Source organism: Lissotriton vulgaris, chromosome 4_1, assembly GCF_964263255.1.
Source record: "Lissotriton vulgaris chromosome 4_1, aLisVul1.2, whole genome shotgun sequence".
Classification (NCBI taxonomy): domain Eukaryota; kingdom Metazoa; phylum Chordata; class Amphibia; order Caudata; family Salamandridae; genus Lissotriton; species Lissotriton vulgaris.
In genome coordinates, this window is record NC_141691.1 from 1,535,939,438 (window position 1) to 1,535,955,194 (window position 15,757).

General features: G+C 43.2%; 1 protein-coding gene across 3 annotated transcripts in view; it reads left to right on the forward strand.

Annotated features, from left to right (window-relative positions):
* The window catches only part of UBXN2B (UBX domain protein 2B), a 373,909-nt gene that overhangs the window by 172,623 nt on the left and 185,529 nt on the right, over positions 1 to 15,757 (forward strand). For all 3 annotated transcript variants that reach the window (XM_086965774.1, XM_086965773.1, XM_086965775.1), the window contains one exon: positions 3,495 to 3,587. In XM_086965774.1, coding sequence (XP_086821900.1) covers positions 3,495 to 3,587 — 93 coding nt within the window. The remainder of the gene's footprint in view (positions 1 to 3,494; positions 3,588 to 15,757) is intronic.

Here is a 15,757-nt window from a genome sequence, read left to right on the forward strand (position 1 = left end):
GTGGGGCACTGTAGCGCCACCCCCTCGAGAAGCAAAACGCCCAATAATGAAGCATGACACCTTAACGGGTGTGTGAGGGCTACTCTTCAAATTTGAGGATTTCCCTTGCATCCAACCTTCACTCATTTATTAAGACAGGTGAATACCAACTACTCTTTCCTTGTTCACTCACTCTCCGCTGCCGGTTGGTCTAGCACTTACTCATAGGAATAGTTACTCTTTAGTGATTTTGACGTACTGCCTTGGGAGCACAGGTACTGGACCTCTTTTTCCTAAGCTCCTCGTCCCTCTCTTTGTGTATCAGATCTTTAGTTTTAGGTAGGACCTAGTTTCTATATGAAAAGCGTTTGTTTTTTTACATGGTTCTATCTTTGGAGGTGTTTTGGCGAATCTTAACAACATTTTCCCCAAAAAGTGTGCTGGTTATTCTTATTGTGTAAATGCAACAAATGATGGACGGAATGCTGAATAATTCAAACATTCGTCCCCAGTCAAGACTTCTGGGTTAAATCCATTGTTCTTTTGCCCACTATGCCACCCCATTTTGGAACTAGCCATATGCAAATCAATCTTGACCATGTGCCTCATGGTACCGAATTGCCAAGCCAGGTCCTCCCTCGACGGGAAACAAGCATCCTGGGACCGGTTTCAGGGTATGTCACCCTTCATCAGCCAGGCTAGCTTCAATCCAGTGGCACAGTGCGCAAGGGACCCACGTCTGGCGATACCCATCCCACTTAGGGCGAAAAGTGTACATGCAACAAATGATGGACGGAATGCTGAATGATTCAAACATGATTCTTAGTGTGCATGAAAAGTGTTGGGGTGATGTGTCAAGCGGGGTTTGAGAAAAACAGTCTGTTTCCCATGTTAATTCCCATAGGGATTTTTGACACAACTACACCCGAACCTGTGAACGGAATTACACCAAATGTGGCAGAAAGGCAGCTCATGGTCCAGAAAGCACGCCATGTGTTATTTGGAGTAAATTTGTTCACTAGTTTTCAAGATATTAAAGGAAATCCAAATTTGTATACCTAGGGTGCGAAGCCTTTGCGAATAATGATGATCTTGTGCAGAAATCTGAATAGCTACCAACACTTTAACCAGGAAGTGTTGACAACCATTTTGGGACTCCACATCAGCCAAGTCCCCCCCCCCCCCCAAAAAAAAGAAATGAGAAAAGGGGGTCAGTGTAGGAATAACCTGACCCCCTAGCTCTGGGGTCCCCCAAGGGCCTCGCCAGGGCAAACCAAAATATTGCAAAAAATGTACACAAATATTTGCAGAGAAATCGCGAATGTTTGCAAATTTGCAGCAATAAAAGGGTATTCTTCCATGCTTGTTTGAAGATTTGCCCCTAGGTGGGCCAGGTCCTGGGGGCTTTATTATATGATAAGAAACGGGAGGGGGTCGCATGAGGTCCCCCTCCCCATGGCCAAGCATGGCCCCAGGAACCACCACCTTACCGGGGCAGACCGATTAAGAAAACCACTTGAGGAAGGCCGTGTGGCCCTCGTTCTGAGGCTCTAAGAGCCCCAGGGACCACAACCAGGAGGGGCAGCGCGGGCCCCCACCTCCATTGCCTGAAAGGGCCCCGGGGACTACCATCACCCCAGGGCCATGATATGATAGAGAAAGTGGGACCATGTGGGCCCCTCCTGGGCCATGTACTGCTCTCTGGACCATCACCTCCCCAGTGATTTCCTTTTTTTCAAAAACATTTTTTTTTAAGAAGAAGGGGTCTACATAGCCCTCCTCTCAGGCCTTTTTAGCCCCAGGGACCACCATCTCCCCTGGGTAGGCCCCTGAAAATGAAAGGAGGGGGGGCACGTGGCCCCCCTCCTGGAGCCACTAAATGCTCTGGGGACCTCCACCCCCCAGGGCTGGCTCCTGCTACCTTTGACAGCTCCCACCAACTCACACACCCACTCATACACGGATACACACATTCACACAGCAACTAACATAATATACCATAGAAATAGTATCACTTATTAGTAGTACACAAAGTATACTAATTTAATTTTTGTGGTACCTTGGGATATATGTGTTCATTAGTGATGTCATTTGAGGGCTGTAAACAAGACTATTATCGTGATTTTATTCGTTGAAAATGTTGTTCACAGAATGTATAAAACTTAATAAAAAGATTCACCCAAAAATCAGTGATGCCATTTGAGATGTCGTCAGTGGTGTCTCTGATCATGTCATGAGTGATGTAATATGTGGGGTCATAAGCAGTGCATTGCGGGGGCTAAGGTTGTAGTTAGCTCAGGTAACTCTAACTGGTGAATTTCACTTGTTTTTTATGAGTGAAATCTGTATAAAGACCTTGTAACCTTTGTTTTTATCAGTGTATTTCTAAGGGTTTTTAAATTCTATTTCCTTATTGTAACGTCCCTGTAATCTTTGTCTGTTTCAGTGAATTTCTAAGTTTTTTTAATGTTATTTGCTAACTATAAAGCCCCTGTAACCTTAATTGTTTTTTACTGGATTTCTACATTTTTTCAATGTTATTTCCAAACAACAACGTCCCTGTAACTTTTTTTGTGGGTGAATTTCAAAGGTTTTAAATTTGTATATTCTAACTGTAACCTATACCCTTTGAGAGTGAGTGAGTGTGTGGCTGTATAGGTCAATGAGAGGGTGTGTGAGTGGTTGTACGGGTCTGTGAGCAGGTGTAGGTGTGTGAGTGGCTGTATGGGTCGGTGACTTGTATGAGTGGCTGTATGGGCATGTGAATGCGTTTGTGAGTGCTTTTCTGGGTGGTTATGGGAGTGGAAAGATTGAGAAGACCGATACTAAAGAGTTATATAATAATACACGTAATTGTATAGAACAGAACTACATAGTGGTTTGGAACAGTCCCTCTGCATACCACAGTAGTTTACAGAGACATCATTAATGTTCTAGATTATTTTGCCTTTGGTTTGTATTTATTAGTTACCTTCATTATTTTTACACAAATAATTAAGGTAAATGGTTAGCATCTCAGTATATTACCAAGACCTGAGTAAGGGTAATAACTGATTCGTAAAAGGGAAGTTATGTCTGTGGGACCATATCGCTTTTGAGGAATCCCGGTGGGTAGCCTTGGGGTCACCAATGGTTATTTAGGAAGTGATATATGGACATGCATCTCCTTTTTTACGTGAGCACTGTATGTTGCGTTTCATTTCATGAATTCATGTGTTGGAACGGAGGCAATCCAATAAGATGATGCGTTTGTCGTTCAGCTTTTCACCTTGAAGTTCATTGTCCAAATTTAGAATGTGAACATCTTAATATTCATTTTGTCAAATGCTAAAAGAGTTTGGGGAACTGCCATATTTATTAGCAAAAGATCCAGTAATGTGGCTTTGTGTGAGCTATACCCTGCCACTCTTATAAATATGGATTATACTAAAATCGTAACAGCAAATATTTGTTAAAAAGAATCTATGCCTGGATATTAAGATTGTTTAATAATTTTGCACTTTCATTTGTTTTAGTCATTTTCCGGTGGTGGATATAAACTCGGAGATTCCGATCAGTTGCGATCGGAATATGTTTTTGGAGAGTATGAATACGACTTTGACGAAAATGTAAGTGCCAAAAACGATATACACTGGCTGAAAATGTCCAGCTATATTTTGAAGTGACTTGACTTGCTTATATCAATGTTGATATCCATTCCCTTTGCGAAAATATGACTAGTTTTAAATCAACAATGTTCACCCCCAGAACTAGATGCTACACTCCATTTTGTGATTTACTGGTGATATTTTAACATTCTGCATTTGATTGAGAAATAAAATCAGACCTGGAAAATGTTCAATACTAGCCACATGTTGCATCAAGTAAGATTTGTGAAAAAGTCTGGTTCTCATTTGCAGGGTGTTGTGCCTTGTGTTATCTCCTTGCCTGCTGCTCAGCCAGTATGAATGTGATGTCTGTGTGGAATGTTGAATGCTGGATGACAGAGTGAGTAGAATGTTAGTGTGCCTGGTGTGGATGTGGAATGACAGTTGATGAGAGAGGGCTGAGCAGTGACCATCCTGTTCCTGGTGGGGTTTCCTCCTGTTCATCTTACTTCAAATAAAGAGCTTCAAGAAACTACTTGACCATTCATCATTTCATTCACTACACAGGGCTTGCCCTCTCCTCAAGATTTTATTTAAAAAATATTTCCATACTATGAATTTTACTACCTTGTGTTCAAAAAACGTTGGCTATAAAATAATACTATTAAAGATGGATTTGAAGAAAATTTCTTAAAACATTTCAATTCTTTGGAGTCGCGACAGAACCAAGAATCATTATTTCCCAACAGTAGCAACATAGCTTTCAAGGTGCTCAATTTCCTGTGTGATACGTTTAGGCAATGCTGGACCTGAGGACAAAATGTAGCCTGAGTTTAAAACAAAGCTAGTGGCAATGGGGGCATCACAATGTTCTACTAAATCTAGGGCCGTATTACATAAAGTGCCACAGGGGAGCAACAGGCATTTGTGCCTGTTTAGCGTGCCCCAAAGGCACTTTGATATTACAGACGGGTTTCCCATCTAGAATACCAATAGCTCTGGCGCGCATAAAGCCCCAGTGCTATCTTCAGGTGGGTGTTCCCTCGCCCCATGCAAATGAGGGAATCCCTCTGCGCCGGCGCCATATTACAGATGCGGGCACTGGAGTAAAGAAGCTCTCAGGAGGCGCACGGACAGTGTGCCACCTAATAGGTGGTGCACTGTCAGTGCGCCCCTGAGAGAAGCCCTCTGGAGGGGGAAAAGGGGGGTCCCATGGACCTCTGGACATCCCCTTGCAGGCGGCTGCTGCACCCGCCTGCAAGGGAATCTCTAATCCTGTTTAAAAGTGCAAGCGGGTGCCACCTGCACTGTGAAAACACAGAACGGCTTTAAAGCAACTGAATGTGCAGTTCCCAGGGCAGCGATAGTTCGTGGCTGCCCTGGGGGAAGCTCATTGTATGGAATAGAGTACACTCTCCCTGTTTGCACCTGGCGCACCTGTTTTAAGGTGCGCCAGGGGGAAAACAGTGAAAGTCCGCCCTATACATGGTAGGGTCCCTAGTAGCTATTCTCTGTAAATCTGTAGCTGCAGAGACATCAGTATTACCAGCATGCAAGTGATCTTGCAACTGGATTGCCTGTATCAGTGGTAAGGTTTGTTCTAGTCAGTGCTCCGCTCGTGCGCAAGATGTACAGATATATTCTTGTTATTAGTAAGAAAAGCCACGTCTTTAGCACCTATATGTTTTAGAACTACATGGGAATACCACTGACATGTTTGCTTGTGCGCTCTAAAATGCTTCCCAACTTGCATTGTCCTTTTTGAAAACATTATTTAATACATAGCAACAGGATTCATTGCCAGCATGTGAAGATCAAGATACACACAAGCCGGCTTACAATGTTAACTGAGGAGAATAAATATCTGATTACCCAAGTTAGAGGTCTACTAGGATTTAAAACAAAACTGCAGCATAAATTGATTTTAAAGGCAGATCTTTCTGTTTCAGAATTTTGAGCCAAACAACCTCATTTATAATTGATATAATCCAACAAAAAATATTTCCACATGTAAAATAAAAACATAGAAGTTACTGCTATGGCATGTCCCCTCTGCTAGTACATATTCTATGTCTAGATTGTAATCCCAGCTGACCATGAACTGCTATGAGTTTGAAAAGATATGAGAAATGTCTTTATTCTTAATAAGATGTATTTGTTTTTCGCGGAAATCCTTTTACCTAAATACAGAGGAGCGACCTCTATGTCCACCATCTGCTCCCTACCTTTCTAGTTTAGATGATGTAGACATCACATCCTTGTAACTAAGGCAGTAAATCACTCTAGTGGTTATAGCAGAGAGATTCCCTCTTCACGCCCTCCAACTTGGTCTGCAAGGGAAGTCTTGCAGCTTGAGTCTATTTTTGCGTGGTTTCAATAATTATCAGCGCACACAGCATGAAGCTAAAATTATCTGGAGCCTTAGTATTCTGGCAGCTTACAATGTAATTCTGCGCTGGGAACACAGATCAACACCCCCTCCCCAACACACATTAGAGTGGAAGAGGAAGGTCCCTTTGGAAAATACATCTCCTTATTGGATTCCAGCTTAGGACAATCCCTGAGAAGGTATCAACCTACTGGAGGCCATAGATTTATGGAAGGGGGAGTGCCCCCCCCCCCACCAGGCCCATTCCTCCACCTGCAGGGCTTACTGTCTTTTTACCCCAGTGTTGCTGGGGGCAGATTGGGTTTAACTCCAAACAGCATCACACCACAGAGGCAGAACGCACTTCTAGACACTACAGACTTTTTTGTGAGGAAGACAGCGGGGACAGTCCCCTACTGGCATCAAACCACACCACAGGCCCCACATAGTCTTTCCGCCACCCAGGAGCCAGACTGCATAAACTCAGGAGATGGGACATTGGTCTGAGCTACTCCCTGGGGTTCAGCCTTTGGCCACTTTTTCAAGAATATACATTCAGCCTATTGATCGCTAGGAGCCACAGTGTCAAAAAAGGTATTCAAATTCTCCCACAATACTTTCAAAATCTGCAAAAACCGCTTAACCTTGATGTTCCACAAATCAGGACACTTTCTCAGTTTTGGCCATTGTTTTTTAAATGTAGCAAGATCACTGTGACTCTAGGTTACATGCACATACTCTCCTCCATGCAGGTCTGTCTGGGGATAAGGTCCATTCTAGAGTCACTCTGGTTCCCCCCTTGAATCCTCCTTCTCTTTTTTTTCTTTGCTAGCTCAGCCCACTTATCCTTTATTGTTTCCCACGCTTTATACTTCTTGGAGGCCGCTACTCTCCTGATTGCCCCTGGTTTGGGTTCCCTGGCCTCTGCATAGAGGACTCCGTCCTCCCAGTAGACCCTATAAACTCCACTGACATCTCCCATCTCTTGCTTATAGACCGTCTGCCTCAGGCCCTCAAGAGTTGGACACTTTGTTTACCCCTGGCACAGCTCCTCATTGGTAGGTCCACCAGCTTCTTGCAATTATGCCTAGCTGCACAGATCTTGTAGGGGTGGAATCACTAACTTAGAGGCCAGATCCTCCCCCTCAGGGTTGGATTCCTCCAGGAACTCTTGAGCTGTTTGGGATGGCTCATGAGACCCTTGTTTCTGGAAGTGTGGTCCATTGTTCCAGGGTCCAAGTGTCCAGTACTTCCCTGATGTGCAGTCTGTGACCCTGTCACAACACATACCCACTCAGGAAGTACCAGCATCTGAGCATGGACCTGCCTTTCCACCTCAGCCAATCAGAAGCTTCAAGATAATTTACCAATAGCCATTCTACTGTGCGGGAAGGAGGCACAATTATCTTCTTAGGCCCAGTCTCACCTCCCCATTCAATGCTCACTATTACCATGAGACTGAGCTTGGCTCTGCTGTCTGCATAGTAAACCTGATGGAATACACCAGGTAGGATCTGCTCTGGGGAAAGCAGTTTGTCCACCACCATGGTAAAACTAGCTCCTGTGTCTCTCAGAGCCTCTACCTCAGTCCTGTTGATTCTAGGCCTCTGCCTGTACTTCTCAATGCATCGACGTAAGGCAGCCAGGGTTGCAACTTCCACCCTACCCACAGAAACTAAGGTCACCTCTCTGTAGCCACTTCCCCATCACTGGGCCAACTTAAACCACCACACCTACACTAGCAATCTCCTGGACTGCCCACCAGTGGGGGCTTCTTTGAGCAGACTGCATCTCCCCTTTTGTGTTCTGGCTGCAAGCAGTCAAAACACTTCCCTGCCTTTGTATGGCCGAAGAAATTCCCTGGAAACCCATTCCCCTTGAAGGTGGAATGGCTCAGAGAACCCACTCTTTATGCAGTAGTTGGTGGACCTTTTTGAGGACTCTTTTTGTTTTTTTTATCTGAGTTACCCAGGGCTTTCCCCTGGGAGGCGGCCTGTCCTCCTTTTTTCTGATCACCTCCCTAGTTCTTCTTGGTGACCCTGGTAGGAACCCACTCATCTGCTGTCTCACTCAGTTCCCCGGGACTAGAGAGTTTAGAGTCAACTAGATACTGGTGCAACGTCTCTGTGGTGCAATTAGCCAATATGTGCTCCTTCATGAACAAATTGTATAGCCCCTCATAGGTACTTACCTTGTGACCCTGTATACAGCCCTCTAGTGCCTTCCCAGATAGGTCTATAAAGCCAACCCAGGACTGGGTACTGATTTTCTGGGTGTCTCTAAATTGCATCCTATTATGCTCAGGGGTGAGACCAAAACTTCTCACTAAGCTTTGTTTCATGTGGGGGTATGACTTTACTTGTTCCCCATCTAATGTCAAGAGCCTGTTTCTCCCTACTACTGGAATAAACTCCTACAGGAGTGAACCCCAGTACTGAGAGCTCATTTTCCACATCTTAAGGTCCCTCTCAAAAACTGTCAGCCACTTATCAATGTCCTTGCCCTCCTGATTTATTTATTTATTTATAAAGTGTTATGCTTTGGGACAATCCCCTTGGGCCTTCTTGGGTCCAACCCACCACCCATAGACATCTCTGTCTCCTCTTCTCTGCCACGATCCTCCTTTCTACCACCTCCTGTGGTTCTCCTCTCCTCATGTGCCCACTTCTTTTTGGCCAAGGCCAACGTCCCTGCCTCAAGTGCTATGTAATCTAACTGGACCTGGAATTCTCTCTCTCTGAGGGACTGTACTGCTTCTCCTGTGGTGGATCCTCCCCCCCTGCTAGCTCTAGGCAGGGCCCTGGTCACTGTAGGATGGCTTCAGTCAATAGTGAAGCCCCTGCAATCAAAAAGAACAGGCACCAAATAAGACTTGTGAAGTCAAATAAATATCCCTTTGGGACTCAATAGAAGGTGCATCATTTCAAACAGTCTTCTACACCCATTCTCAATGTTCCACACTTAGTTGTTCCCCAAGTTTAACCAAAAATCTGTGCCACACGATATAAAGTTTATCAAACATTTAATATCACATATATCAGCCACATATCCTGATTAAAAATCACATATCCTTAAACTATTACAAAATGATTTCCTACTCGGTGTGTCCTCTCATAATGTAAAATCCCCAATGCACAATACATTTAAAAATAACAGACTATAAAAGGAAAAACACAGAAGAGTAAGTTTACTTTAGCAAATCAAAAGAAGACAAAACAGGGGAGAAAAGACGAAAGACAAAAAACATAGTTTTTTATACTTCACTAATTAATTAAAATCAATGTCATGGATGCCTAGTTCTTGACATAATTATTTCTTAGTGCATCCAGACGTTTATCAGATTTAGTCTTAATAGTACGTTGGCTCGTTTCGGCGGTGAACATGAAATGGGATCACCTTCCTCAGGACTTAATAAGATCTCCCACATTGATACTTATAAACCGGTATCAACTATGTCAGGAGTCTTATGCAACAGGTCTGTTTCCTGGCTTGTCAAGCAGATCCTGAGTCGTGGGTCTACTATACGGGAATAACCCAAGGTATGTAAAAAAAAAAGGGCACTTCAATAAAATCAGCCCAATATCGGCATCATCTTTGCTCTCAGTCTTTTGCTTCAAACCGTGCTGTAACCATTCACAGGTTCCACCATGTGTTTCAGTCTTGTGGAAACATTAATAACTATCCGGACCTACGGTTCAGCGTTGCACGTTACATAAGTCAAAAGGTGTGTAGGAGTCATTCAATCCTGCAGTGGATCCTCTTCCCCCACTAGCTCTAGGAAGGGCCCAGAACACTGCATGTTTGGAAAGGCATTCTGCTTCCTCACCACTGAAGTCTAAGTAGTCTTCCTCCCCCTCTTCTTCTATCTCTGGAGTCTCCTCTGTATCAGATGCCTGATCTGATAGCTGGGACTCAGTTCAAGTTGTAACGGCCTTTATCAGCTCTGGCCTCCTGGTAGTAGAAGGTGCTGATAATTCCCTAGCCTTACACAAGCCCCTAAGCTCTACTACTGTGAGAGTGGGTGGGCTAGCCTTATCAGATTAAGCTCCATGGTATCCCTTAATTATGAGACCCATGCACAATCTGTGGTGAAAATTGAGGTTAGAACAAATTAGAAAAAATTATAATAATTAATATTAGTCCAATTTAAAAATCAAAAACAATTTCTGCACTAGGTCAATTAAGAGGATTTTTAATTGCCTCACCTAAATACTGAAGGGTGTTATCAAACACAAGTTCTAGATCCCACCACTGTACACCAGATGTAGAAAGGTGGGTTATTAATAGGGGAAGGTAGATACCTTCAGCTAGTAATAATACCACAATCACTAACAAGGTCCAGTCAAGTCTCAATAAATGAATCCTTGCTCAACCCTTGGTAGCTTGGCAGATGAGCCGTCAGGATTAATTTAGGAGACAGGTGTGTTAAACATTTAATATCACCAAAACAGTAAATAAGTAAAATGCACAACACAATTAAAACACCAGTTCATACAAATAGAGAATATTTTTATTTTTACAATTATATAAAAATGACAAACCTCCAATATAGGGAGCCGGATATATCAATTTTTAAAGATTAAATTAAAATATGTGCATTCTAGTGCCAAAGAGCTTAAAGTGCCACTTGCAGTTATCTGGTCACGCTGGACTGGGACAAAAATCAAAGTTTCAGATCAACTACAATGGGTCCTCGGGTCTTTCTGGTCTGATGTTCGGTTCATTGAAGGGGGCCTGCTCCTGCATGATGCCTCGTGGTTCTCTCGAGGTATTTACCCTCGACGTGGACGACAAAAAGCTACGGAGCTTTCAGCAGGACAAAGCAGCACGATCAGGCCAATTCTCGAGTCGACGATGGCGGCATGACTCACAACGTCACACCAGTCTTCTCCTGGTGCTTTTTTATCAAACTTCAGCAAAACTTTCCCAAACTTTCAGATCTTTTTCTGAAAGGTTTCCTGGGGGTCAGAAAGTGTCCAACAGCACAATCCAAGGGTCAGAAGCTGTGGATTTGCCTTTTGGGATCTGGGACTCAATCTCCCACAATGCACATGGTCAGTCCAGGAAAATCTAGGTGAAGCTGGTGAGCTGGAGTAGCCCTTTCAGTGGATATTGCAGGTGGCTTCCACCAGCACTTGTCTATTTGTTGCTGGGAGTCCACTCCTTATCCTTTAAGACGGGCACAGTCCTCCTTCTGTGGAGCCTTGAAAGTGCAGCAGGTCTAGCTCTTCTGAGTGCTAACCCTCTTTAATGCAGTACAAGGGTCAAACAGGACAGTCCTTCTCTAGATGTTTCAGGCAGTTACCTTAGGGGCCCCAGCAGATCTCCCGTATTTATTCCCCATTCTGGTCTGGCAATGCGGGGGGCACCACAACCAATGGGGTTCAAGTTGCCATCTCAGCTATGACCACTTTTTTGGATAGTGTGGCATATCTTTGACCCAGAATGCGGACTTCTCTAAAATCAAAATGGAGAAATTCTCTCCTTGGAATGCAGATCTGGCTAATTCAACCCACATGTGTGGCTAACTTTCCCCTACACTCCCCTTCCAGCCACTCTCCTAATCTAATTAGGGGGAGGCTCCCATCTGAGTGGAGAACAAGGTAAGTGGGGACTGGCCTGGGTCCTGTAACATCTGTTCTTTCTACCTTTGAAGCTCAGTTTATCTCCCCAGTCCCCTGTCCCAGGCTTCTCCAGGAAGCAGATCTCCTCCCTCCAAATGGCTGTATTGTTTCAGCCCCAGGCCTCTTCACACCTATTCAGGCAGCAGCATGGCTCAGACTGTGTTGGCTAATCGGAAGGGGCTGCTACAGGGCTGGGTTGGGTAACTTTACGATTGGGAGTTCTAAAACCAATTTTCTTCAATAGTTCTAAAAAATTTGACATTGGCAAGTTGTGGGATGTATTGTAGCTAATATTTTGACACTTTGAATCATGTTGCTAGCTACCTCCAATCAAAAGTTAGACTTTAATAAAGTTGAATAAAGCCTTCCTATGTTAGCCTATGGAGCTAGCAGCACTACAATGGGGAAAAACTACTTTGGCTGTTCTCCCCCACCAGGGCATATAAAACATATATTATAATGCACCTGTTTTTTATAACTGGGGTGATCCTAGTAAAAAGGATGACTTTCCTACACTGGGTTTCAAAAACACAATAATATTAAAATGTTGCAAGCTATGCCAGTCTGGGCACTATCTCTTAAATAATCTGCATGATAGCCATATCCCTCTTATCGCCCTATTGTGGGTTGGGGGACAGAGTTGTCTTCAAGAATAGATGAGTCAATCTGTCCCTAAAGAGCAGATTCAAAACAGCATTTCAATATACAGTCAGTAAATAAACTGACTCGGAAAATGAGTTTGAGATCACTAATTTAGAAAAGCCATGAAGGTTTAATGAAATAATAAAGTAAAATACAAAAGTAATTAAAAAAAAAATGTGTGCAATAGCAGTCTCATTAAATCAGTAGGAAGACCTAAATCAATTGCAATGAAGGTTCTCACAGTTAAAATACATGCAGCATTAAGCAAAATCCCAACGTGCATCAAATCAACAGAGAATCGGACAGCATCCCTAGTGAAAACCCAAAAGTTTCAAAAGGCTCTCCGGCTCACCCCCAAATCCAGACATTTTTTATAGCCAATTTCAGTCTAGAAAATGATAGAAACTGCAATGCCAATATGTTGTCAACAAAAGCATTGAAATGGTAACAGATCTCATTTCAGCATTATAAAATGTCACAGCCCAACACCCTCCCATCACATGCATACAGATTTGCCCTTTCTGACCTAATGTCATCCTGACATGTCAGAACAATCTAGTTACATGAATAATAAAAGATCACTTGAATGAATGCACTGCAGTGTGCTTGCAGGGAGAACCTTAAAATATGTAAAGATGTCTGTCACTGGAATCTTCGAGAACATAATTTCATACAAAATAAACAGTGCACATTTTGCTGCATGTGGTGTCAATGAAAAAAAAATAACACAATAAATAATGTGAAACAGCAGCCATGTTTTAGAAATTGTTGTTGAGGGCTAGCTGGGGCCTACTTAGCATTTGGCCATAAAAACAGATCACACATCACACATTTTTTGTTTCAATTGCAAATAACTTCTATAATTAAGCACATATACTTCTAGTGAAAGAAAACTCCAACACTAGGCACGAGTAGAGTAAACAGCCTAATCCCTGTATTGAGATCTGGCGTTAGCGAAGACCTTTCGATTGTACCAAAATGATATGTATAAGATACTTTCTCATATGGTCTTTCCACCAGCCCTCTTCATCCATTGATTTGGTCTTTCCATCCACCCTCTTTATCCATTGATCTGTTATTGTGTCATTAATATTTTCTTCCCTTTACTCCAGCATACAGCATGTTAACAATGGGCCAGCCCACTTCAGCCTTTCGCTGACTTCATTCAGTGAGAAAATTCTGCCCTTTCACAGGGAACACATGCTCACAAAGTAGTTCGCTTGAGTACCAGAGACTATGACGTGTGTTTTTTGAGCCCCAAAAACACTTTTTTAAACTGACGAGGGCCCAGCAGCTTCCTCAACATTACATTTAGCAAAAACAAGCATTGAAGAAGCCAAAAATAAGAATGCTAGACCTATTGACTTTTCCAATGCTTGTCACTATTTTGAGATCTAAATGGGGAATCAACCAATGTATTGCAAATAAACATACCGAACCTTCAAAATGGGTACTTTTGTGACACATTCCTTAGGAAGATAGTAGTTCCCTACTTTTTGGCACCACAAGAGGGCACTGGCGTCCTTGGAATAAAACTAATTTCCTTTTGAAGGAAAACCAGTAATCTGCAAACTGTAAAGCGCACATATAGTTTTACAATACTGTGACGTGTGATCCATGCCAACCCTGAATTTGTGTATTCACGCCCATGAGCAAAAACTATATTATACGGTGTTTGAAGAATCGCCTGTTCAGTTTAGAAGATCCATATGGCTTTGCTGAAGGAAGACTATTGCTTCTGGGAGACAAACCACAGCTTTCACATCATTCATCCAACAGTAAATCAGCATTCAGATTTAACATGAAGCTACAGTGTTTGAAATCTAACACACTTGTTAGCTCACGATTGATAATATGTACCATAGATAATATATACCATAGACTGGTTAAAGCGCCTGCTGTGGACTTTTAAACTGGTTCAGCAAGTTTTAATTAACGAGTCAGGGATATTTAAAGTGTGCGAGGTAACTCTGCGCTGACAATGGGGTCTTGGGGAGCAGCCAACCATAGGGAGGTCTGCCCCTCCAGGTTATTTTGGGGAATGTGGGTTTAAGTTTTGTGAGGTTGGGAGTATGACTTTCAGGGGTGGGGGAGTGTAACATAGGTAACATACTGTATAGTGAGGTTTTAGTTTTGTAAGCTGAGAGGCCAAGGGTTTATGTTTGTGGTCTGCACCTGTTTCAATAAAAAACGGCCCTTCTCACACAATTTCAGTGTCAGTGGTTGGTGCTGCTCCCCACATTCCCCAATGGAATGTTTGGCATGATAACATCGTAAACTTACAGCCTCACTTATATTGGCCGCATTTGCAGTAATTTTTCAGGAGTTGTTCGCCGAGATACCAGTTCCACATGGACAATGGGCATTGATAATCTGCGTAGCTCCTCTGCTGTGTACTTAATTATCTCTTGTGACCCAAAAAGGCCAGGGGTTCTGGCCCCTGGGCCCAGTCGAGCGCGGACGGACTTGCCTTTGACACGCCTTCGGTGCGCCAGCAGCACGCTCGCTGTGCTGCCGCATGCACATGAGTCTTAATAGGGGAGCGGGCGGGAAGTTCCTGCTCCGCCTCCCTGCCCGGAAGTGATGATCTGAGTAAGCTCAGTCACGCCCTCCACACAATGGCACTCAGCCGGGATGGACCGGGCGGGCAGCAATGAGGTAAAACACTTTCAAACAGCAAAATCTCAATTAAAACAGAGTGGGATTCAGTTTTAATAAAATCAGTGCAAGTTTTCAATTTATATACTTAAAAATGTCAAAGTGCACACCAGCGCTCTCACCAGAATGTCTGCTGCATGGCCGCATACACACGGGTCTTAATAGGGGAGCGGGCGGGAAGTTCCTGCCCGCCTCCCTGCTCGGAAGTGATGATCTGAGTAAGCTCAGCCACTTCAGACTCTTGCTTCTGTTTGGGTCTATATTTTAATAGACAATAGTGGATAGATGATTGGTCGGGTCTAGCAGAATTTTTGTAGGGCTTTGTTCCCAAATATTAACATATTGGTCAAAATAAAAATGTAATGAAAAGCAATTTCCCTTAACGCATTTTGGGGCATATCTATGTTATGCCTGGAGTTAATCTTTGGAAGTCTGGTTGGCTGGTCCAGTGTGCAGTGGTTAACTAATTAAAGTGTATTTAACAAAAAGTTCCTTCACTATATATTAAAAAATTGTTGTAAAAGCACAACCTCCCACAAACCACCATCTTAATTATTGGCGGTTTTATAATTGCTCCACCCACCACCTTCCTGTCACAAAAGGAGAATCCATATTTAGAGGGTTGGAGGAAAAAATGTGATAAGAAAGCTGAATATTAAGCCACATTTTTAACACACTTTTTCTCAAACTTCCATTCCAGTCCTGCGCGTTTTAGACGCAGATTCCGCCACCATTTTAGCGCTGGTAAGGAAATGGTTAAATATGAGAAAAAAGGGCAAAATCTTTCCTTATGTTTTACCTCCCACAGCAAAGTATAAATGAGGTTGGGAGATGAAGAGAAACATTTTTAGAACACGGCATCGCGCAATAAGAACACTCCACACATCTCTCTCAGTAGC